The 21,508-nt window shown below is 37.9% G+C and overlaps 2 protein-coding genes across 7 annotated transcripts in view; one reads left to right on the top strand and one right to left on the bottom strand.

Moving 5' to 3' along the window:
- Positions 1-19,123, top strand: part of UGP2 (UDP-glucose pyrophosphorylase 2) — a 62,673-nt gene extending 43,550 nt beyond the window's left edge. For all 3 annotated transcript variants that reach the window (XM_039243171.1, XM_039243170.1, XM_039243172.1), the window contains exons 4-10: positions 8,034-8,219; positions 9,347-9,480; positions 11,353-11,650; positions 12,794-12,991; positions 13,562-13,804; positions 16,910-17,014; positions 18,663-19,123. In XM_039243171.1, the coding sequence (XP_039099102.1) occupies positions 8,034-8,219; positions 9,347-9,480; positions 11,353-11,650; positions 12,794-12,991; positions 13,562-13,804; positions 16,910-17,014; positions 18,663-18,770 (1,272 nt within the window). In that variant the 3' untranslated portion in view covers positions 18,771-19,123. The remainder of the gene's footprint in view (positions 1-8,033; positions 8,220-9,346; positions 9,481-11,352; positions 11,651-12,793; positions 12,992-13,561; positions 13,805-16,909; positions 17,015-18,662) is intronic.
- Positions 19,124-19,702: 579 nt separating this feature from the next.
- The window catches only part of VPS54 (VPS54 subunit of GARP complex), an 86,544-nt gene continuing 84,738 nt past the window's right edge, over positions 19,703-21,508 (bottom strand). For all 4 annotated transcript variants that reach the window (XM_039243165.1, XM_039243167.1, XM_039243166.1 and 1 more), the window contains one exon: positions 19,703-21,111. In XM_039243165.1, the coding sequence (XP_039099096.1) occupies positions 21,006-21,111 (106 nt within the window). In that variant the 3' untranslated portion in view covers positions 19,703-21,005. The remainder of the gene's footprint in view (positions 21,112-21,508) is intronic.

The following is a 21,508-nucleotide window of genomic DNA, read 5'->3' as shown; positions in this document are numbered from 1 at the left end:
ATTCAGCTTTTCTTCTAACCGGAAACTAAGTTGTGAACAGACTTGGCAAGGTACAGATCATGGTAGACAGCTTTTAAAAGATCTTTTAAAAAATCAGTTTCTGCAGAAAAGCTAGATTGAAACCCTATGGGGCAGAATCCTGTTTAAATTATGTTCTTTAGTACATTGCTAACTACTTTGTTTTGTTTATTGTCAGAAGAAGTTGGGTTTTGACCATTTCTTTTCTCCCAGGAGGAGGTAACAGGAGTGGCCTAGCCTTCTGCGCGTATCTTGCAGGGAGCTTCATGTGGTTTGCCCCACTTAACATGTAGTGGTTGCCCTATTGTGTATTTATTTGTGGTAGAGGTCTTCTTACAACACTGAATTCTCTTCATGTCTTGGAGAGAGCGAAACGGGATGAGCAGGATTGAGAGCATAAAGATCGCACTAAAGTGACTGAGAGTAACATCGAGGCGGTGTCCGGCAGTGCATGGTACTCCCTGTTGTCTCCAAACCCCATCCATCTTTACATGAGTAGATGGCTTTGTGCATTCTCCTGGGGCAGCTGAGAAGAGGAAAGTGAAGGGCAGGTGTAAAATGTCTCTGTGACTTAGGTGTGTCTGGTTTAACTTCAGCTGTTGCCAAACAACTTTCTAACACAGATCCCCTTGGTTTGTGGAACTGAACTGAGCTCTGTGGGATTGCTTGGTGAGGTCCTTGGTAAGGGTGTGGACAGTATCAGCAACAGAGAGAACTTGTGTTCGCATATAAGGTGGCTTATGTGATGGAAAGTTGTGCTTACTGCCTAATTTAACCTGTAATAAACTTTGGACAGAAAGTGTCCTGGCTTCCTGGAATCAAATGATTGCTACCTTTCTTTGCACATGTGTATGTCTGTATCTGTTTCTTTGGGGGAGGGGTGCTTATAAGTCATGAAACATAAGTGAGAAGAGTCTAGTGAAGGCTTCCAGCAGCAGCACCAACCTGCCCATTCTGGACATGTCTCTCCTGTTCACAGCTGGACACCAGTACCTTGTGGCTCTTCTTCCCTTTCCCTCCATAGTTCTGGTCAGTCCTTTTCTTGTTAACAGTCAAGTTCCTCAGTGAGGCCCTTTTTTTTTTTTTTTAATTAGCTGCTTTAAAGATTAGATACAGCAAGATGAGTGGGTATTTTTGAAAGCACCTTGTAAAAAACGCTGGTTCCTTGACATTTACAGAGATACGGTGACTCCATGTCCACTCATCTTGGGGTGGAGGGTTCTAAATATGGCACTTCACGGAGTTCTGGCCACTCAACTGTGAGTTGCCTGGGCTTGTAACCAAAAGTCTTTATTAATTCAGTTTTGGACTTTAATGTTATGCTTGAATGAGCTCATTTTATTTCAACCCAAATATTTGAAAGCTAATTCAGAATTACATTTAAAAGTTAAACTCTAAGTTCTTGCGGCACCTTGGTGGTTCAGTTGGTTAGACATCCAACTCTTAATTTTGACTCAGGTCATGATCTGACGGTTCATAAAATTGAGCCCTGTGTCAGGCTCTGTGCTGATAGGGCAGAGCCTGCTTGGAATTCTCCACCCCCCCCCGCCCCCCGCCCCTTGTCCTCTCTCAAAATAAATCCTAAAAAAAAATTTAGGGGTGCCTGGGTGGCTCAGTCAGTTGAGAGTCCAATTTAGGCTCAGGTCATGATCTCACTGTTAATGAGTTCAAACCCTGCATCTGGCTCTGTGCTGACAGCTCAGAGCCTGAAGCCTGCTTCAGATTCTGTGTCTCCCTCTCTTTCTGCCCCTCCCTTCCTTGCACGCTCTCTCTCTCTCAAAAATAAACATTAAAAAAAATTAAAAATTAAACTCAAGTTCTTAAGATACCAATCTTGAGGAGATTTGAATTAAAACTGAAAGTATACTTGATATATCTTTTGGCTGAAAGCCAAATGTCCTAACTCCATATTTTAAAGTTTGATTTGTGTGAACAAAACGTACTTTTTCTCCAAATATTTTTCATGGACTTTGTGGTGCGTGGATCAGAAATGATTTATCTTGAATATATATTGTTTTGGATGGTTTTTTCTCAGTGAAACTTTAGGCATGAGGTTGACATTTTGCTTTTTAATTCATCTTAACAGGAAGTAAAAAATTCCTGTTCGTGTTTTTTCCTAAAGACCCATGACCTAAAGGAAATTACACAGCTAAAAATTAAACATGGTTCCTAAAGCTTACTTTAATGGTATGCATGTTAGTATACCAAGCATTTCTTTAAAGGTTAAAATTAAGATATGATCAAGTTTACATTATTCACTTGATATTACTTTGTATATCTGTACAAACATTTATCAGTTCAAAATGGAAATTATATTCTTCCTAAAGATACCCTATATACTCAACATTTAAGTTTATTGTCAGTTTCCCAATTTAAATTTAACTGAAATATTTGCAAACATTGTATATAAAACAAATAGCTTTGGTAGTAATCATTTATATTATCGGTTAGAACATTCATGTTACATGAAATTTCTCATCCCAAGTTACATCTAGAAAGTTTACCTCAGTTTGAAGCAGATTAGTCAGATATTGACAACTAGTCCTAATGGTACAGCTTATTTAAATTGGTGAGGTTGCAGTAATGGTAAGATAGGATAGTACCTACCCCATCAGACGTTCCAGGACTCCTGAATTGGTGTGTAGTGGTGGAGGTTGGCATTCAGCCTTCGAGAGGATTAAGCTGAGACTCAATATAGATACTTTGGTCAAATTCTGAAACTGACATTGAACATCAGTGTATAGTTAGTAAAAAGCTCAATATTGTGCATTGTTGTAGAAATGGAATGTTGATTACTGAAGACGTGGAAGAATTAGGTTTTAGCTCATCTCTTTATGTGTTCAGTTGAATGTCTTGTCATGATGTTAGTGGTATTGAAGTGGAAAAAGATTACACTGAACAAAAAAAGATCTGAGCAGTTATATGAAAATGGAAAACAGAATTCTGATTCCTTGGTTGATTTTTTAAATAGACTCTCTAGAACTGTACATGCCATTAGCCCTGTGTGTGGATTTTACATTAATATTAAATAAAATGAAAACTACAGTTCCTTAGTTGCATTAGCCACATTTCAAATGCTCAACAGCCACATGTGGCCATTACAAATAAGACATTTCCATAATTACAGAAAGTTCTAGTGGACAGCACTATGTCTAGAGAGTGACAGTGAAAAAACTGACATCCTGTTAATGTTTTGATTATAATATACTTAAATATTGAAGAAATGTTTTTATACTGTTTATATTTCTGTAGCTTTTCCCTTGAAATGACAGGCTGCCTATCCCTTAGAGATATGAGGCAATTGAGAACACAGGTATTGAATGATGTTTGAAACCCACATCCTGCCATTCTTCATTGTTCTCACGTGTATCTGAAGAACAGCATTTTCTTCAGTTCCTACTTTTAGAACTGTGGTTATGCTTGTAATTTTCTTTTCATCCTTTAATTTTTTAAAATTCAAAGTTAGGGTATATCGATAAACTCTTAAGAATCCATTTTTTGATTATTAAACTGAGACTTCAGAACTTGTATCCTATTCCATTTTTAATATCTGCAATTATTGAATTTTATAACTTTTACATAAGTTTTCTAATATTCAATTTGCCATAAATTTGTCAAGCTGTACCTGTATTCTAGTCCTTCATACCAGCCTCCCTTTTCTCATATATTTTTCATACACACAAAGAAACTTTAAATATAGACTTCTGGAAAAATCCGCATTAATTTAGAATATCCTCAAACATACAAGCCACTGTTAAGAAAGAATGCTAAATGAATCTTGAGGATGTTAGGCAAAATGAAGTAAGTCCAGCACAAACAAACACTTTCATTCCACTTGTACGAGGTTCCTAGCGTAGTCAGACTCCGAGAGGCAGAAGATACAAGGGTGGTTGCCCGGAACTGGGTGGAGGAGGAAGTGGGGACATGTGTTTTAATGAGTATAGTTCCAGTTTTGCAAGACAAAAATAATTAAGGAGATTGGTTGCCCAACAGCGTGAATATACTTAACACTATTGAATCATACACTTAAAAATGGCTAGGATGGCAAATTTTATGCTACTACAATTAGAAAAGACCGTTACGAAGTTGGTTCTCCCAACTTGATGGTTTTCTTTGCGAGTGTCTTGTCTATTCATTGCCCTTTGCATTTTCATACACTTTTAAATTGGCTTGTCAGTTTCCACACAAAAAAACTGTTGTGCTTTCGGTAGGATTGCAGTGGTCAGTTTGGGAAGAATTGGCATCTTTACATTTGTAAGTCTTCAAGTTTATAAACATGATAAATACATCCTTGAATTTATTTAAGTCTTTTCATTTTTCTCAGAAATGTTCTATAGTGTTGAGTATAGAAGTCTTGGATATCTTTTGTTAGGTTTATTCCTAAATATTTGCCGTTTGCAATTTTTAATCAATTCTGTTTTCTAATTCTTCATATATATAGACACTTAATCTTCTTTAAATCATCTTTAAACATTTCTAAACATACACTTCATTAGTACATTCACATTGCTATGCAACCAACCCCCAGAATCTTTGGTCTTGCAAAACTAAAACTGTTCCCATTAAACAACTCCCCCATTCCTCCCTACCCCAATCCTTGGTAACCACCCTTCTACTTTCTGTCTATAGGATCTGACTACTCTAGGTGCCCCATATAAGCTGAATCATACAGGTATTGCCTTTTTATGACTGGCTTATTTCACTTTAACATACTTCATTCATATTGTAGTATGTCAGAATGTTTTTCCCTTGTTGAAGCCAAATGATCTTCCACTGCATGTATATGGATGGTATATTGCATGTTTTATCCATTCATCTCTTGATAGACATTTGAGTTGCTTCCACTTTTTGGCTATCGTGAATAATGAAGGTGAGTGTGCAAACATCTCTTTGAGAACTTGCTTTCAGTTCTTTGGGGTGTATATCCAGAAGTGGACTTGGTAGATCATATGGTATTCTATTTAAAATTTTTTTAGGAACCACAATACTTTTTTTTCTTAATAGCTGGACACCTTTTTACATTCTTACCAGCAGGGTACAAGGGCTCTAAAAGCAGTTGTTATTTTTTTAAAACTTTGATTATGTATCTTCAATGTTGCTATGCTCTCCTTATTCTAATAACTTATTTGTAGGGTCTTTGGACTTTCTCTGTATAAAGTTATATCATCAGTGAATAGTGACAGTTTTATTTCATTTAGTGGATATATAAATTGAATACTAGATGGTGAAAAGTGAATATACTATAGCTTCAGGCATTGATGTGAATTATTCTTAAATATAAGTGTGGATTAAAGAAGCAAGTCAAAAGTTTAGAGATGAAATTAAGTAAAATATTATCATTATAGATACATATGGTAAAAATAGAGAAAAAGTCAAGATGGTGGTTACCACTAAGGGTGAAAGAGGAATATGATCAGGGACAAACTCCAGGAGACTTCTAAGTTGTGGCACTATTCTTATTTATTTAGGTTATTTGACTTAAAGCTGTATATATTTTATGAATTTGTATGTATGCCATTTCATAATGAAAAATTTTTTAGGTGAAATTGGAAAATGTAGGCCTGTCTCATATGTAGAAAAAATGTTTTTATTTATTTTTAAAAAATATATTAAAGGAAGCATTAAATAGGTAAAAATATTTCTGAACTGATAATTTTACCTAAAATGAATGCATGAACTAGGGAATTTCAGTTAAATTGATTTTTACACCGTTTTGAGACCTCCGTGATAACAGTCTTTTTTGGGAAGTCAAAAGTAACTGCTAAATGGAAATTCTTGGCTTTTAAAAGATAATTGGAAAATAATTGGCTTGGTTCCATTTGCTAACTCTTTGAGTAAATGTAATGTGCCCAAGAAATTCTCCTAACCTAATAATAAGACTATTTGAAGCCATTATATCACAGTTGCATTCCTTTCACTGGTTGATTTCATCAGCTGGGCTGTGGAAAGGATTATAAACTGCCATGTTTTATTAGGGTGACAAGTTCCAGCTCTGTCATCTCCTCTTACTTTTCTAGTAGTATAGCACTTAAATTGGACTTTTTTTCCCCAAACAATATTATCAGTTTCTCTGACATGCTGAAGAAACAATGTTCATGGCAGTGGAGTCGAAACATCCTCCAGGGAATGTCAGTCACCTGCGCCCTGGGTAGTGTGTGTGTGTGTGTGTGTGTGTGTGTGTGTGTGTGTGTGTGTGTGTGTGTGTGTGTGTGTGTTGGGTATCCAAGTTGTTTTCAACCATATGTTGTCCTCAACTGGACCAAGTATTGCACGGGAAGCAACCAGTATGGTCCATGTTCTTTCCTGCGTCCTTATCTTTCTTCTCCTTGGTGGTTAGCATCCAAGTATTGAGGTAGCTTCCATTGAAGGCCATGATGCCCACAAGCCTGTCTTCCTGGTCTTTCTGTGTCACCAGCCCTTTTAAATATTAATGACTGCTAAAGACTACCTAGTGGCACTAGTGATAATTGGAATGGTAACCAGTAGAGAGTCTTGGAGAAGAGTGCTTCTTCTTTCTCACTGTTTGCACCAAGCAAAAAGTGCATTTGTCTGCAGTTGGCAGTTAACAAGGTGTCATGAAGGGTAGAGGTAATAAGAGTCTCAGACTACTTTGTGTGGAAAGAGCTGTTAATAGCAGAAATTGTGTGGTCAGGAATCGACATAGGACACATATGTATGTTTGACCAAGTATAAAGGGATTTTTGCCTCCACAACCTAATCACTGGAGTGTGAGCCCATGAACTCCTTTCCCAATTATAGACTTCATCCACCATCCACCCACACACCTCTACAGGTAGCAAAACAAAAAGAGCTCAGCTCATAGTAAGTGAGCACTTACTATATGGTTTTATTTCTTCAGTCCCCTCAAGTGTTAATTGTCCCACACCATGATGTTATAACCGATGTGTACATTTGATGATGTATTCCAATAAAGAAGGATAATAAAGTCCTGCAAATGGTTAGATTTGTGACCTTTGCACAAGCTCTATTTTTACTAGAAGATACTTAGACTTGCTTGTGCTTCTGCTTTGAACAAAAGAATTTGGTCTCCCACTGTGTGGTTGTTCCTGTCCTAGGAGGGAGAAGTTGAGGAGTAATGCTCTGCGCTCCTGGAAACAAACAAGGAGATTCTCTCCAGCCCCAACTCTTGCCTTTCTCGCCCCATCAGAGTATTGGAGCAGTGAGAACACACTCAGTTTTCTAATACGAGCTCTACACAATGATGTCTGACAGTTAAATTCTAACTTAGAAGTATGACAAAATCCCTACGCCACCTTCCTCTTCAGGGGAGACTTACTGTTGGAAAATTGCAAGGAATATTTTGGTTTTTGTTTTTGCCTCCTTTCGTAGAAGGAATAATATGTGGTAATATATGTACTTTTCCAGAATTGAAGTAGATCCATACTGTGCCAGAAATATTTACAGATTTGATGAGTTTTATGTATCCCATTTACTGTATGGAAACAAATTAGGAATTCTGAGTTTCTGAAGTCAGTCCAGGAGACTTAGATGTTCTCATCAGCCAGGCAAGTATTTGTATACTGTAACTTTTTCCCCTTCTTGTACTCCATTGGAATGTAAATGAACCACTGAACTACTACTTTGTGCAAGAGAAGTTGCCAGTAAGTACTTGATTTTGTACCAGAAGGACTTGTGACTTTAAAGCAAATGCAGTTGAAACTTTCTGTGGAGAAAGCAAAACTCAAAGGACACATGGAAATAACCCTTAGATTGACTGGATTTAACCTCTCATAAAACTACTTGAAATCTAGGGGCACCTGGGTGGCTCAGTTAAGCATCTGACTTTAGGTCAGGTCATGATCTTGCAGTTTGTGAGTTTGAGCCCTGCGTTGGGCTCTGTACTGACAGTGCAGAGCCTGGAGCTTGCTTCAGATTCTGTGTCTCCCTCTCTCTCTGCCCGTCTCCTGCTTATGCTCTGTCTCTCTAGCTCAAAAATGAATAAACATTAAAAAAAACCAAACCAAAACTATTGAATTCTGTTTTTTAAATTTCAGATTCAACCCTATGAAAAGATAAAGGCCAGGGGCTTACCTGATAATATATCTTCTGTACTAAATAAGCTGGTGGTGGTGAAACTCAACGGTGGTTTGGGAACCAGCATGGGCTGCAAAGGTCCAAAAAGTCTGATTGGTGTGAGGAATGAGAATACCTTTTTGGATTTGACCGTTCAGCAAATTGAAGTGAGTAACATTCAGCCTTTCTCATAAACTACTAAAGTCAATTTTAGGTTATTATACGTGTTATCTTATGAAATAACAGATGTGGATTTGAGTTGGTTAAGGAGCTTGCTATCTTTAGTTTTTTTATTAGTATATAAAAAGGTTTGGTGTTCCCAAGGGCAAATCCTTGGGGTGATGTAAAAGCTTTTGATCTTTAAATAGCATTTATGGTGGTTGAAAATTCTGGATCTTTTTGGATTTTCCTTTGATCTCCCTACTCCTCTCCCAAATTTCTTTCTAGCGGCAGCCTTCCTCACAGCTGGGATGACCTGGCTTTATTAACCTCTTTGGGGAGGCCAGGGAGAATTTCCAGATCTGGCTGGGTGTCATGGATGCTAAGAACTCTCTCTCTTACGATAAAGTTGTTAATCACAGACCTTAAATTCTTCAGGGGCAGTGGCCTTTTGGAAAAAAAAAAAATCTCTTTATCACTACGACCCTGACAACTACAACACTAGCAGTAGCAGCAGCTCACATTTATCTAGTGTGTACTGTATGCTAAGTGTTACTCTGAGCTCTCTGCATGGATTGACTCAACAGCTAGTACTCTTTATTATCATCCCCATATTACAGGTGAGGAAACCAAGGCACAGAGAGGTTGGTGTACTTGCCCAAGACAGTAGTCTGACTTCTGAGAACTTGCTTTCTCCCATTCTGTGTTGCCCCTTAATTCTTCCTAAAGATTGGAAAGGTTTCAGTTGGGGAGTGCTTCGGTTCTTGACGTGAATTCCGAGAGTACTTTCATCCCCACTGTGCTCTGGACAGAGTAAATGCGTAGTCAGCATTTGCCTATCCAGTAAGGCCACAGGGCACTGGCTGAGCACACAACTCTGGACTTGGACTGTGCCTCTCTGGGAATCAGTTGAGCATCCATATAATGCAGACAAGTGTTTCTTTCTGTCTCATAGGATTGTGACTTAATGAGCAAGTACCTGGTGAACTATTTAGCAAAATGTCTGGCTTATGCTAAATATTTATATTTGGCTGCATATAGGTAATGTTTTGGATACTTTGTGATTAACCATTAAGACTTTTACACTTTTAAGTGAGAGAAAAGTAAGTCTGAGTAATGTTATTTTCCTCCCTAGCATTTAAACAAAACCTACAACACAGATGTTCCTCTTGTTCTAATGAATTCTTTTAACACGGATGAGGATACAAAAAAAATACTACAGAAGTACAATCACTGTCGTGTGAAAATCTACACTTTTAATCAAAGCAGGTATGATAAGTAAAAAAAAAAAATACGTTTGGGGGATGTTATTCCTGGGAAATACCTTTTCTCTTGTTGAAACAGAGCAGCGTAAGATGCGCATGTGCCAGAAACCCATGTTTGCAAGTGCTTAGTGCCTTCAGAGGCTGAACACTTGTTCATAGATAGGTGATTATTAGTCACTCTGATTCTATAACCTCCATTCTGAAGAGAAAATCTGCTTGTTCCATGTTCAGAATATTTGAAGCTTGTTTAGGTCTTGGCTTTCTAAGGGCATACTTGGGATCCACATGGGTCAAGGAAAATCTTTACATATTCTACAGTATTGATACCTTTCTTTCATATGAGAAGAAGTTTATTCAACATCCTGAATAGGCTTGAGGGGAATTGACTAACTTTTGGAAAAAAATCATCTTTGGGGAGGGGAAGCACAGTCACACCTTGTTAGATTGCACTCTACTTTATTGCGCTTTGCAGATACTGTAGTTGTTCACAAACTGAAGGTTTGTGGTGACCTTGCATGGAACAAGTAAGTCTGTTGGTATTGGTGCCACTTTTCCAACATTGTTTGCTCACTTTGTGTCTGTGTCACATTTTGGTATTTTCACAATATTTCAGATGTTTTATTATTATATTTGTTATGGTCACCTGTGATCAGTGATTATGACTTGCTGAAAGCCCACATTGATGGTTATCATTTTTTAGCAATAGTGTCTTTTTAATTATGGTATGTATATCTTTAAGACCAAATGCTAGTGTAAACAATTTTTATATGCATTGGGAAGCAAAAAAAAAAAAAAAATTACTGGACTCGCTTTATTGCTGTACTTGGCTTTACTGCTGTGGTGTGGAGCAGAAACTGCACCATGTCTGAGATATGCCTGTAGAAAGGAATTCAGATGATGGATTTTGACAAAGCCCAGGCAACTGGGAAAAGAAGTCTTCCTTTTAAGGATGGATGTGGGGCTATATGAGCTTGTACAGAATGGATATTTCTAAAGTTGTACCCTTAGGTTTTTTTTTTTTTCTTTTAATCTGTTTTTTCATGGATACTTTCTAGTTGCAGGTCCTCTGCCCCAAATATTTTCTGGTTGGTCCTTGGTCTGTTAGAGTGCCAGCTCCTCTGTTCCCCTTCCCCCCACTGCCAGCCCCGAGACATGTTCTCACTAGTGGTAGGACACACATGCCCCTGAGCACTAATCTTCTGTTGATTTTTCTGGGAAAGAAACCGCACCACCCCTGCATATATCTCTTTATAAGAATGGACAGATTTTCTCAGATTTGCAGGGAAAGGAACAGTCCCAAAACCAAGTAAGTTTGAGAAATTTACATAATGTGAATTTAGTAAATTAGAGTAATCTGACGCTCTTGAAGAGTTATAAAATATATTACTATCTTAAAAATGAGGTGTCCTCCCATTTGTATGATGATGGAAATTTCTTTTGTAGCAAATATTATGGTCAAGAAAACAGATTACTGGACAAGGCAAATAGATTTTTTTAAAAAAACATTTTCTTAAATGGATTTCCCTCTGATTACTTACTGTTCAATAGACTGAAAAGGAGGAAAGTTTTATTTAACTTTGTGGGTTTTTTTTTTTTTTTAATTTATTTTTGAGAGAACATGCGCACACGTGCACACATAGGGTTGGGGGGAGGAATAGAGAGAGAGGGAGAAAGAGATAACTCAAAGCATCAGTGTGGAGCCCAAAGCATGGCTGAAACTCACAAACCTTGAGATAATGACTTGAGGCAAAATCAAGTTGGATGCTTAACTAACTGAGCCACTTAGGCACCCCAGTTTTATTTAACTTCGTTTTACTTGAAGGTCTGGAATATCTGAGAATTGATATTGAAAAAGACCTTTCTGTCTTCTTTAAAGGTACCCGAGGATTAATAAAGAATCTTTACTGCCTGTAGCAAAGGATGTCTCATACTCAGGGGAAAATACAGAAGCTTGGTACCCTCCGGGTCATGGTGATATTTACGCCAGTTTCTACAACTCTGGTTTGCTTGACACCCTTATAGGAGAAGGCAAAGAGTATATTTTTGTGTCTAACATAGATAATCTGGGTGCCACTGTGGATCTTTACATTCTTAATCATCTAATGAACCCACCCAATGGGAAACCCTGTGAATTTGTCATGGAAGTCACAAATAAAACACGAGCAGATGTAAAGGTAAATACTGAGGAAGCAGTTTGGGGATTCGTATCTTCACATTTAATAGGTTATGTAGTTCAAACTATTTCTACTTGCAGTTTTCTTTGTGAAGCAAAATACATGCATCCACTTGATAACATCATTGTAAGGCAGAGTGAGATAGTATTCTGTAGAGCACTCTAAGTTCCACCTGACATAACTGTATGGATATAAATCAAGATTTAACAGTATTGTTGAGTAATCTATATGGATGATTTTAACTGAAAACAATTTCACATGTACATAGTATAAATCTGAATCCTAAGTGAAAACAGTTTCAATGTCTTTTCATACCTTTTAATATTCTTCTAGTTTGGTGCCTAAGTGCGTATTTCATTCTTTCTTTACTGAAAATTTACTATTTGTTCTTACCTATGCACTTAAATATATTTTTTTATCACTGTAATGTCTCTGTAGTTGAAAAAAAATGTAGTTTGGCACAAAGCAAAAACTTGTTTTATAACTTTTAATGTATAGTGGTTATGACACTTGGCATTTGATGAAATGGTATACAGGATTTTACTACTTAGCGATAATAAGAGAAGTGGGCAATGTGTAAATACTAAAATGGTCAGTCCCTGGGCTGGATTCTATCTGTGCCTCTTGCAAATGCCCTCTGGTATGTGAGTGAACATTCCCCTCTTCCTATACCGCTGTGGCCTCATGACTTTAAGAACATCTCTAAGTGGGGCCACTTGGGGTCACTTCTCGTCTACTTGGGCCTCTGTCTTCCCTCTTCTCCTCTGATCCTATAGCTAGTCAGAGCAGGGTCTGAGGAGGTAGGATTAGTTTAGTGATGGGCCGTGGTTTGGGAGTAGGAGGAATGGCTGTTCTGGTAGCAGACCTCTGAAAAGTGAGGAAGACTCTGCTATACCCCCATGGCTTTTATTATGGACAAGAGGGTGGGTCCACAGGATAAATAGATGCATAACCTGAATATTTTCTTTGGTTCTGCTACTATGATATGTATGTTGCTGCATATCACAGATTGAATCAGTGTGAAAGCATTTTATTTCTGGGGGATTTTATCATCGATGTCCTTGGACAGACTAGAAATAGTGTGGTATGGCTGTGGCTGGGAGAGATGTGGAGGCACTCACACACTCCTCTCTGCCTTCCTAGGGTGGGACCCTCACTCAGTATGAAGGCAAACTGAGACTGGTGGAAATCGCGCAAGTGCCAAAAGCACATGTTGATGAGTTCAAGTCTGTATCAAAATTCAAAATATTTAACACAAACAATCTATGGATCTCTCTCGCAGCAGTTAAAAGACTGCAAGAGCAAAATGCTATTGATATGGAAATCATTGTGAATCCGAAGGTAAGCCAGAGGTGCAGCCCTGTCTCCCTGGTTCCTAAGATCATAGAAGGTGGGCTGCACATAGACCCGCTGCCCCCACTCCCTCTGGTCCATCTATTCACTGGTCCCTCCTTTTTGCCTAGTCAGTCTCTCCAGTTTCTGATCCTGTCTTTCCGAGTCTACACCCACCTCTTTAGTGTGCCAAGCCCTGGGACAGTCACTTGACCTGGGCTGTGGTAGCGACAAAAGGACAAGGGCCCTAAGGTAGAGAACAGACCTCGATTTTACTTGTTGCTCTGACACTTAAAGGCCTTTGGCCACAGACAGGCACCTTGCATGAGCTTTCTGTGAACCTTTGGTTCCTTATCATAAGATGGAAATTTTAATAAAGAGATGAGTTATGATACCAAAAAAAGACCATGTATGTATAAGCACCTGGCATAGGGTATGTGCTTGCTAAGTATCAGTTCTCAAAATTCTGTTTCCTTCAATGGGTGTCTGAAACCACTCCCCAAATATTAATAGCCTCCACGGAACAAAGTTGCTAAAACCTGTTTCTCCTCTTCCCCTGACCCCTTTTCTTTCTTACAGACTTTGGATGGAGGCCTGAATGTCATTCAGTTAGAAACTGCAGTAGGGGCTGCCATTAAAAGTTTTGAGAACTCTCTAGGTATTAATGTTCCTAGGAGCCGTTTCCTACCTGTCAAAACCACATCAGATCTCTTGCTTGTGATGTCAAACCTCTATAGCCTTAATGCAGGATCTTTGACAATGAGTGAAAAGCGAGAATTTCCTACAGTGCCCTTGGTTAAATTAGGCAGTTCTTTTACAAAGGTATGTAATTATAGATATGATATACATGGACATTTGTATTTCTTAAATGTTTAAGTATGAAAATGATACACAAATGAATTGGGGTCTAAATACCATCTGCTGACCTATTACAGTCCTCTTTGATGTCTTTTAAAGGGAATCAGCTGTTGAAGATAAACATGTAACTCAATTTTGAAATCTGATGGCTAGAGAGTACAAAAACTTTTTACTTTATGGGACATTTTACTGTATGTCTCTTGTAAAACCATTTACTGTTTTCATCAGTGGGAGAATGTTAATTGTTTAAAAAATATTGAGCCCCTACCATGTGCCAGGCAGTGTTCTAAGTGCTGGGTATTTAGCAGCAAATAAAATGGACTAAAATCCTTGCCTTCGTGAATATTCTGGTGAGGTAAGAATGATAATAAGCAAATAAATGTAAAGTACGTCAAGTGATGGAAAATACTATGGAGAAAAAGCAGGAATAGGGAATGTGTGGGCCGGGGGTGGTGGTGGTGGTGGTGGTATAATTTATACTGGGTGCCTAGAGAGATGGTGTCACTGAGAAATGATGTGTATCACGCAAGTATCTGGGGTGAAAAGCATTCTGGGCAGGGGGAATATCAAGTATAGTAAAACCCTATCCTAACATGATAATTGGAATTCAAAAAATTTCATCATGGAGGTTCCTGGGTCGCTCATTCAGTTAAGTGTCTGACTCTTGGTTTCAGCTTGGGTTGTGATATCATGGTTCGTGGGATCGAGCCCCACATCAAGCTCTGCACTGACAGTGCGGAGCCTGCTTGGGATTCTCTACCCCTCTCTGCTTCTCCTGCTCTTGCTCGTCCTCTCTCATAAATAAGTATTTTTTAAAAATTCCATCACATAAAATATTGTGAGGTTACTGAAGTTGACAGCATGAGCCTTTGTGGCTGGCCTGGAGACCTGCCATACTCTCCAGGTCTATTCTAGTCCTGGTTGTGGTTTAAGTGCCACCTGGTGTGGAGATATGTACTGCCTCATATATTGATTGTGTCGATTCCGGGTCCGGCGGCTTTGCTGCATTTTCCAGGATAGCATCAGTCCCTGTTTTGGGTGCCTCTCATCAGCCTGGTTGAGCTGGGAAACTCCTGGTGGTAAAAGTACCCACCATTTCCCCCTCATCCTGAGAGGGTATTGCCAACCCTTTTTCCACCTAGCTTCACCCTGCTTTCACTTTTCCGCATTCTTCCTAGCCTCTTGCATACCCTGCAGGAGATACGAACTTGAGCTGCTCTAATTTGAGAATAGGGGCTGAGTGGTTAATGGCTAGTTGCTCAGAGGATGAATATGTTTTAGGGACATTACAGCATACAGCCTGGCTGAGGCCGAACAAGTGAGAGATGGGGGGAGTAGTTGGTCAGAGAGGGAACAAGCCCAATGTGTGGAACCTTGTAATTGAATATTAGGAATATAGGTGGCTCCCCCCCCCCCCCCCCCCCCCCAGTGATGAGAAACTATCAGGGAGTTGAGCTGAGGGTTGTGAAGTGACTGTTCTTGTGAGCAAGTATACAATCAGGGAAACCAGGGAACAGGCTATTGCAGGAATCCTAGCAAGAGGAAATGGTGGATTTGACTGGGTGATGACAGTGTGAATAGTGAAAAAAGGTTGACATGCTGAGATATTTTGAAAGTTGTACCTATAGGATTTGCTGTTGGATTAGATGGGGAGTATGAGAGAGAAAAGATTAGGAATGATGCCAGCGTTTTTAGCTCGTGCAACTGGAAGCAGGAATTGCCTGCCATTTACGAAAATGGGAGAAGTAGGTTTAGGGAGAACAGGATGGGGAGTTCAATTTTGGAGATACTGTATTTCTTATACTTTCAAGTTTATTAGTCTCTTTCTAGATCAGAGGAGAGATCTAGAAGAGCTAGGTACATGTCCTTCATGTACAGCTGGTATTTAAAGCCATGAGATTGGGATCACCTAGGGAGGAAGTGTCCAACAACTGAGCCCTAAGGTGCTAGTCCAAGGCTTAGAGAATGAGGATGAAGTGGAGGGAGCCACAAAGGTGACTGAGGAGTTACAGATGAGGAACTGCATAGAAAACCATGAATGTGTGTGTCCTGAAAACCAAATTAGAAAAATGTCTCAAGACAGAAGGAATGATCACCCTGTGTCAAGTGCTGCTGCTGATTCAAGGAAGGATTTGAGAAATTTTTTTGCCTTTTAAAGATGGGAGAATTTATGGCACGTTTATACATTGATCAGAATTGATGAAGTCAGAGGGAGAAAACACTGAAGAAGGACAAAGAATCACTGGATTATATCCTTGAATTAGGCCATAACAAGGATGGGCCTTAAGCTGAAGTAAACAGTCTCACCCCAGTACAAGGAGGGACAGAGTAATGGGCTAGTGAGCTATTGGGTGGTAGTAGAAGCCCGTGAAACTTTTCAGGTTGCTTCTAATTTTTCTTAGCAAAATAGGAAATGAGGCCATGTAAGAACATTTCTCTTGCCTATAAATCTATGGAAACAAGAGGGAAATATAATGATCATTTATGATAATTTGTGCTGCTGTTCATGAAATATTCCATCTCTCCTGAATCCTACCCATCCCATAAAGCCCAGCTCCAGGCTGCTTGCTTCAAACAGTGTGATCTCTTTCCAGCTAAACTACAGATAATCTGAACTACTCACTGGATTCTTAGCATGTTGGTTATTTTTTGACTAATTCATTCATTCATTTTTGAGAGAGCACAAGTGGGGGAGGAGCAGAAAGAGAGGGAGACACCGAATGGGGGGCTTGAACTCAAGAACCATGACTTCATGACCTGAGTCAAAATCAAGAGTCAGGTGCTCAACCAACTGAGCCACCCAGGCGCCCCTATCTTTTTACTTATTAATGTCTGATCTGCTCATTGGTGTTATAAATTGCTTGATTGTAGTGACAGTCTTCATCTCTCCTGGTCTCTCCTAGACAGGATTTAGCATATAGGAAGTGCTTAATAAATTGGTTCTTCCCATTGAGGGAAGAACAGAGCTTGGCCATGAACAGAATGTTTTCTGTAGTTCAGTTAAACTATCTTGTAAATTTAACCCCTTTTTCTGTTAACCCATTTTTGAAACAATTTTTTTTCTTTCAGGTTCAGGATTATCTAAGGAGATTTGAAAGTATACCAGATATGCTTGAATTGGATCACCTCACAGTTTCAGGAGATGTGACATTTGGCAAGAATGTTTCACTAAAGGTGTGTTGTTAGGATGAAAATTTTAGTTCTTCTGGCTTTACAAAATAAGTTTCATTTTCTAGTCCTAAATTTACCTTTATTTTAAGGAATACTTATTCTATACCAGATGTTTGTTTATAAGACATAAATACATTTTAAAAATAAATAGCTTACCACAATATTTAGTATTAATACTGTCTTCCATAGATATACAACATAGTTAAAATACAATCATAATTGTTGCATATAGAGGAACTTTGTGGAATATAGCATTCAAATGGAAAGCAAACACCATGAACTAATTTAACTGGTACTATTTTACTGAAATGACCATCTTTAAAATAGAATCACTGTTATATTAGCATTAGCTCACCAAATCTGAATCTTAATGAAAGAAAAAATGACTACTTCATTTATACTGAATACAATCTATTCCTGTTAAGGTAATCTCTTGCCATCAGTATAAAGATACTCATTCATACACCATAGTACTTGAGTACTTTGAGTATCATTCTAGCTTAAGAAATAGGAAGGACTATGGGTATAAATATTAAAGCTTGGACCCAAAGATACAACAGCTTTTTTCCTAATTTTTTAAAAAAAATTCTATACCTAGATTTACATGTGTTCTTCTTGGTAAAATTACTTGAAGATCGTGAAAAAACATAAGGATATATGTGTGTGTGTGTGTGTGTGTATGTATACACACACACACACACACACATATATATATATATGTGTATAAATATATATATATATATAAATAGGAGTGTGTGTAGATGTATATACAGTTGACCCTTGAACAAGATGGGGGGTTTGGGGTGCTGAGCCCCGTGCAGGCAAAAATCCCCATTTACCTTTTGACTCCCCCAAAGCTATTAATAGCCTATTACTGACTGGAAGCCTTACTGATAAGTTGATTAACATATATTTTAGTAGCTTTTATATTTTATATTTTAGGTATTTTTACTATATACCGTTTTCTTACAACAAAGCAAGCTAGAGGAAAAATGTTAAGGAAATCATAAGGAACATTTATAGTACTGTATGAAAAAATGCATGTAAATGGGCTTGCACAGTTCAAACACATGTTCTAGGGTCAACTGTATAGGCTTATACATACGTGTATATATACATATGTATATATGTACATGGAGCTTTACTGTTGATATTGAATGTGTGCATGTGTGTGTACACACACATGCACATATATATATGTACATGAAACTTTATTGCTGAGACTGCCTCATCTAAACAGTGTCCCTTAAGACATGAAAAATAGATCAGTAAACTGTTTTTAAAAACAAAACAAACCCAAACCTATACGTAAATATAAACCAAGCACCTCAGTATAGGTAGATAATGCTGGTTACCTTGCAGGTGGTTCTTTGAAAGGGCCAGTTACCGTGTGGCACTGGGTTTGCGTCTCACTCCTGTACCACCTCTGATATAGAGGCAGGGCATCTGGAACTACTGCTGGGATTGTTAGAGGAACACATTATACAATTTTCCTTAACATGTTATTTTTCACGGTTAATACTGCTTATAAATACAACTCTTCCATTATAAATGGAATTCTGCATAAATTTGGTGATGGTAAGGAAATCAGTTGCATTTCAGCTGCAGTTTCAAGTACACTCTCTTCTGTTTTGTTGTCCCTGTCACATAGGGAACAGTTATCATCATTGCAAATCATGGTGACCGAATTGACATCCCTCCTGGAGCAGTATTAGAGAACAAGATTGTATCTGGGAACCTTCGGATCTTGGACCACTGAAATGAAAAAAAAATACTGTGTACACTTCATACTAATTATGGGCTAAACAGTTTCTTACAATGAAATGTTCTTTAGGATTCTAAAATTGGCAGGTACTTTACTGTGTTACTGTACCCTGCAGTATTAATTTTTAAAGTAGACTTTGCAATATGCTTTTAGTCCAAGAAAAGCACAGATGGAAGCAATACTTCTCTTTGAAGAGGATCCTAAAAGTTAGTTCATCTTAAAGTGCAATACTGTTTAATCTTAAAACTGGGGCAGCTCTGCTGGAACATCTTCGAACAGAGGCCTCAATGATGGTCACTTTGAATTGCTTGTGATTTCAAAAATAAAGCTGTGAGGGAATCCATGTGTACATGTATACTTTCAATGCTAACTTTATGAAATGGTGAAGAGAAACGGTTTACTCTTGCGAAACAGTTACTATTTCAGTTGGAAGATTTGCTCTTGAAATATTTAACTACTCACTGGCCAACTACCTGACACATCTAGTTTTTGCATTTCTAAGAATCTTAACCGCATCATTCTTTCCATAGGAATTAAACCTGAAGGTATTCAGTACCTTTCATGTAGTTAGTTCTAAAGCTGGGATGCCTGCCCTGCTTTCCACAGACTCTCCATTTATGAAAACAAATTAATGTTTCTTTTCCCCGCTGAAGGGATGGGGTGGGTAGAGGTAGGGTTTTTCACTCACATACTTGTTCTCAGTATGGTGGGGTGGAGGTAGAACTTTATAACAAGTTCCCTTTTCTTGAAGCTTTCTTGTTGTCAGTGAAAATATTCATTGAATAACCTTTCAAATCAGCTCTGCTGGTAGTTGAATCTGTAAGGATTAATTATATTTTCTAATTCTTCCACACTTGTTTTTGAGTAGGCTGCTTGTAATTTAAAATTTACTGGTACACTATTAAAAAAAAAGTTGCCTTATAAAGTCTGGTAATTATTTACAGCTTTATTTTAGACAGTTTAAGAACCAATGACATACCTTAGTAATGATAAAGAAAACAGGCTTTCCTTTTAGGAAATGGAAGAGCACAAAATAAGACTATTATTTCATTGTACATAATCACGACAAGGTTAGGCACTCTGACGGGGTTAGGCAAGACTCCCGGTGTGAGGTGAGGCACAGGCACTTTGATTTGTGGAGTGCTGCTGATTCTAATTTTGAAGGTAGGTATTATAAAATCTTTAAATAACTTACTCATCACCTTATATACTTCTGGCCCCAAAACAGCAGCCTGTATTTTAAAAGTTCCATTTCTCCCTGGTCTTTGTTCATATACACGTCGAAGTTAACTTAAAAACAAAACTGAAGGAGGCCATACTTCATCTGTTATCTAAATGTTAAAATGAGGACTCATAAATACGCGGAATATATGAAAATGTATTCTAACCATTTGCTAGAAATAAAAAGGCAAAAAACCCCCACAAACCAACCCTTCATAGATACTTGTATAAAAATACAGCTATTAAACTGCAGCCTTTTACATACCCCTTCTGAAAAGTATTTAAATTAGTAATTGCATAAATAAATGCCAGTATCTTTTTCTTTATTACTATGATCAGACTTTCAAGTATTTAGACTATTCTGGAAGGCTTTACTCAGATGACATACAGTGGTGATAGAAAGATTAAATATGTGACACACAAGGCCTGAAACTTGACATTGGTCACTAAAACAAAAAGTGAATTCCTAAATCCAAGCAATCAAAAGATGTTTATTTTTTATAGAAAGATCTGTAAAAAAATAATTTTTCAAACAGCTTTACTTTCATAGAGAAAACTTTCTACAGAGGTTGACTAAGATTTTAATATTTTAAATTGTACCATCATTAAATAAGGTGGGACACCATATGAATTTCATTGCACTGGAAGAAATGCAAAGCATTTTTTAATATAAAGTATACAGAGCATTCTAGTCAACTACAGCTGTGTTACAGCTATGTGTTCTTTTGGATTTGGTCCAAAGAAACCTGAGTCTGTTTCCAGAGAGAATGAAAAATGTTATAGACACCTGATCAGTTACTCCTCACTTCTGAAGGAAGCATAAAACTAGCATTCCTTGTAGATCCCAGTGAATCCCAGTTTCCCAACACTGATACTTTCCTTTCCCCCCTCCCCTATCCAGTTCACTTTGGGTTCCAGGTTCAGTTCTTGAATCACAGGCATCCATATTTTCTTCATAAACATACACATCGCATGGTCAGATGAGCTACCCAGTTTTCCAGTATGTCATCACCTCTTCTGTTCCCAGATCTCGGACATATTTAGGTCCAAATCTTTAAGGCCTTTTAAGGCTTGAAGATTTCCAGTGTAAAAAGCTACATCTGCTGTGACCAACCTAAATATTGGAGAGAAAACTATTTTTAATCTCACACTTTCTACTGGATAAAGTAGCAATTCTCACAGAGTCAGTCTTATTCCTATTTAAAATTCAGATTTCCTAGGGACCAAATGTCAATATACTTCTCTTAGCAAGATTCCTGCCATCATACAGACAGAGTGCTCTATTTCAATAATAAATATCTTGAAAAGGAATAAACCAGTGCAGGTTGAACTTGGTTTCATAATTCTGCCCCCCCCCAAAAAAAAACTTAGCTTTAAAAAGCATGAAATAACAGGTTAAGATGTTTTTTTGTAATCAGTTGTCACTAGACTATATGGTTGACCCTTGAACAACAAAGCTTTGAACTGCATGGGTCTAATTAGATTTTTTTGATAGATACAGTACAATACTA

This window comes from Hyaena hyaena, unplaced genomic scaffold (assembly GCF_003009895.1).
Source record: "Hyaena hyaena isolate Hyena2069 unplaced genomic scaffold, ASM300989v1 scaffold_224, whole genome shotgun sequence".
Classification (NCBI taxonomy): Eukaryota; Metazoa; Chordata; class Mammalia; order Carnivora; family Hyaenidae; genus Hyaena; species Hyaena hyaena.
This window is presented reverse-complemented; position numbering and strand designations above follow the sequence as displayed.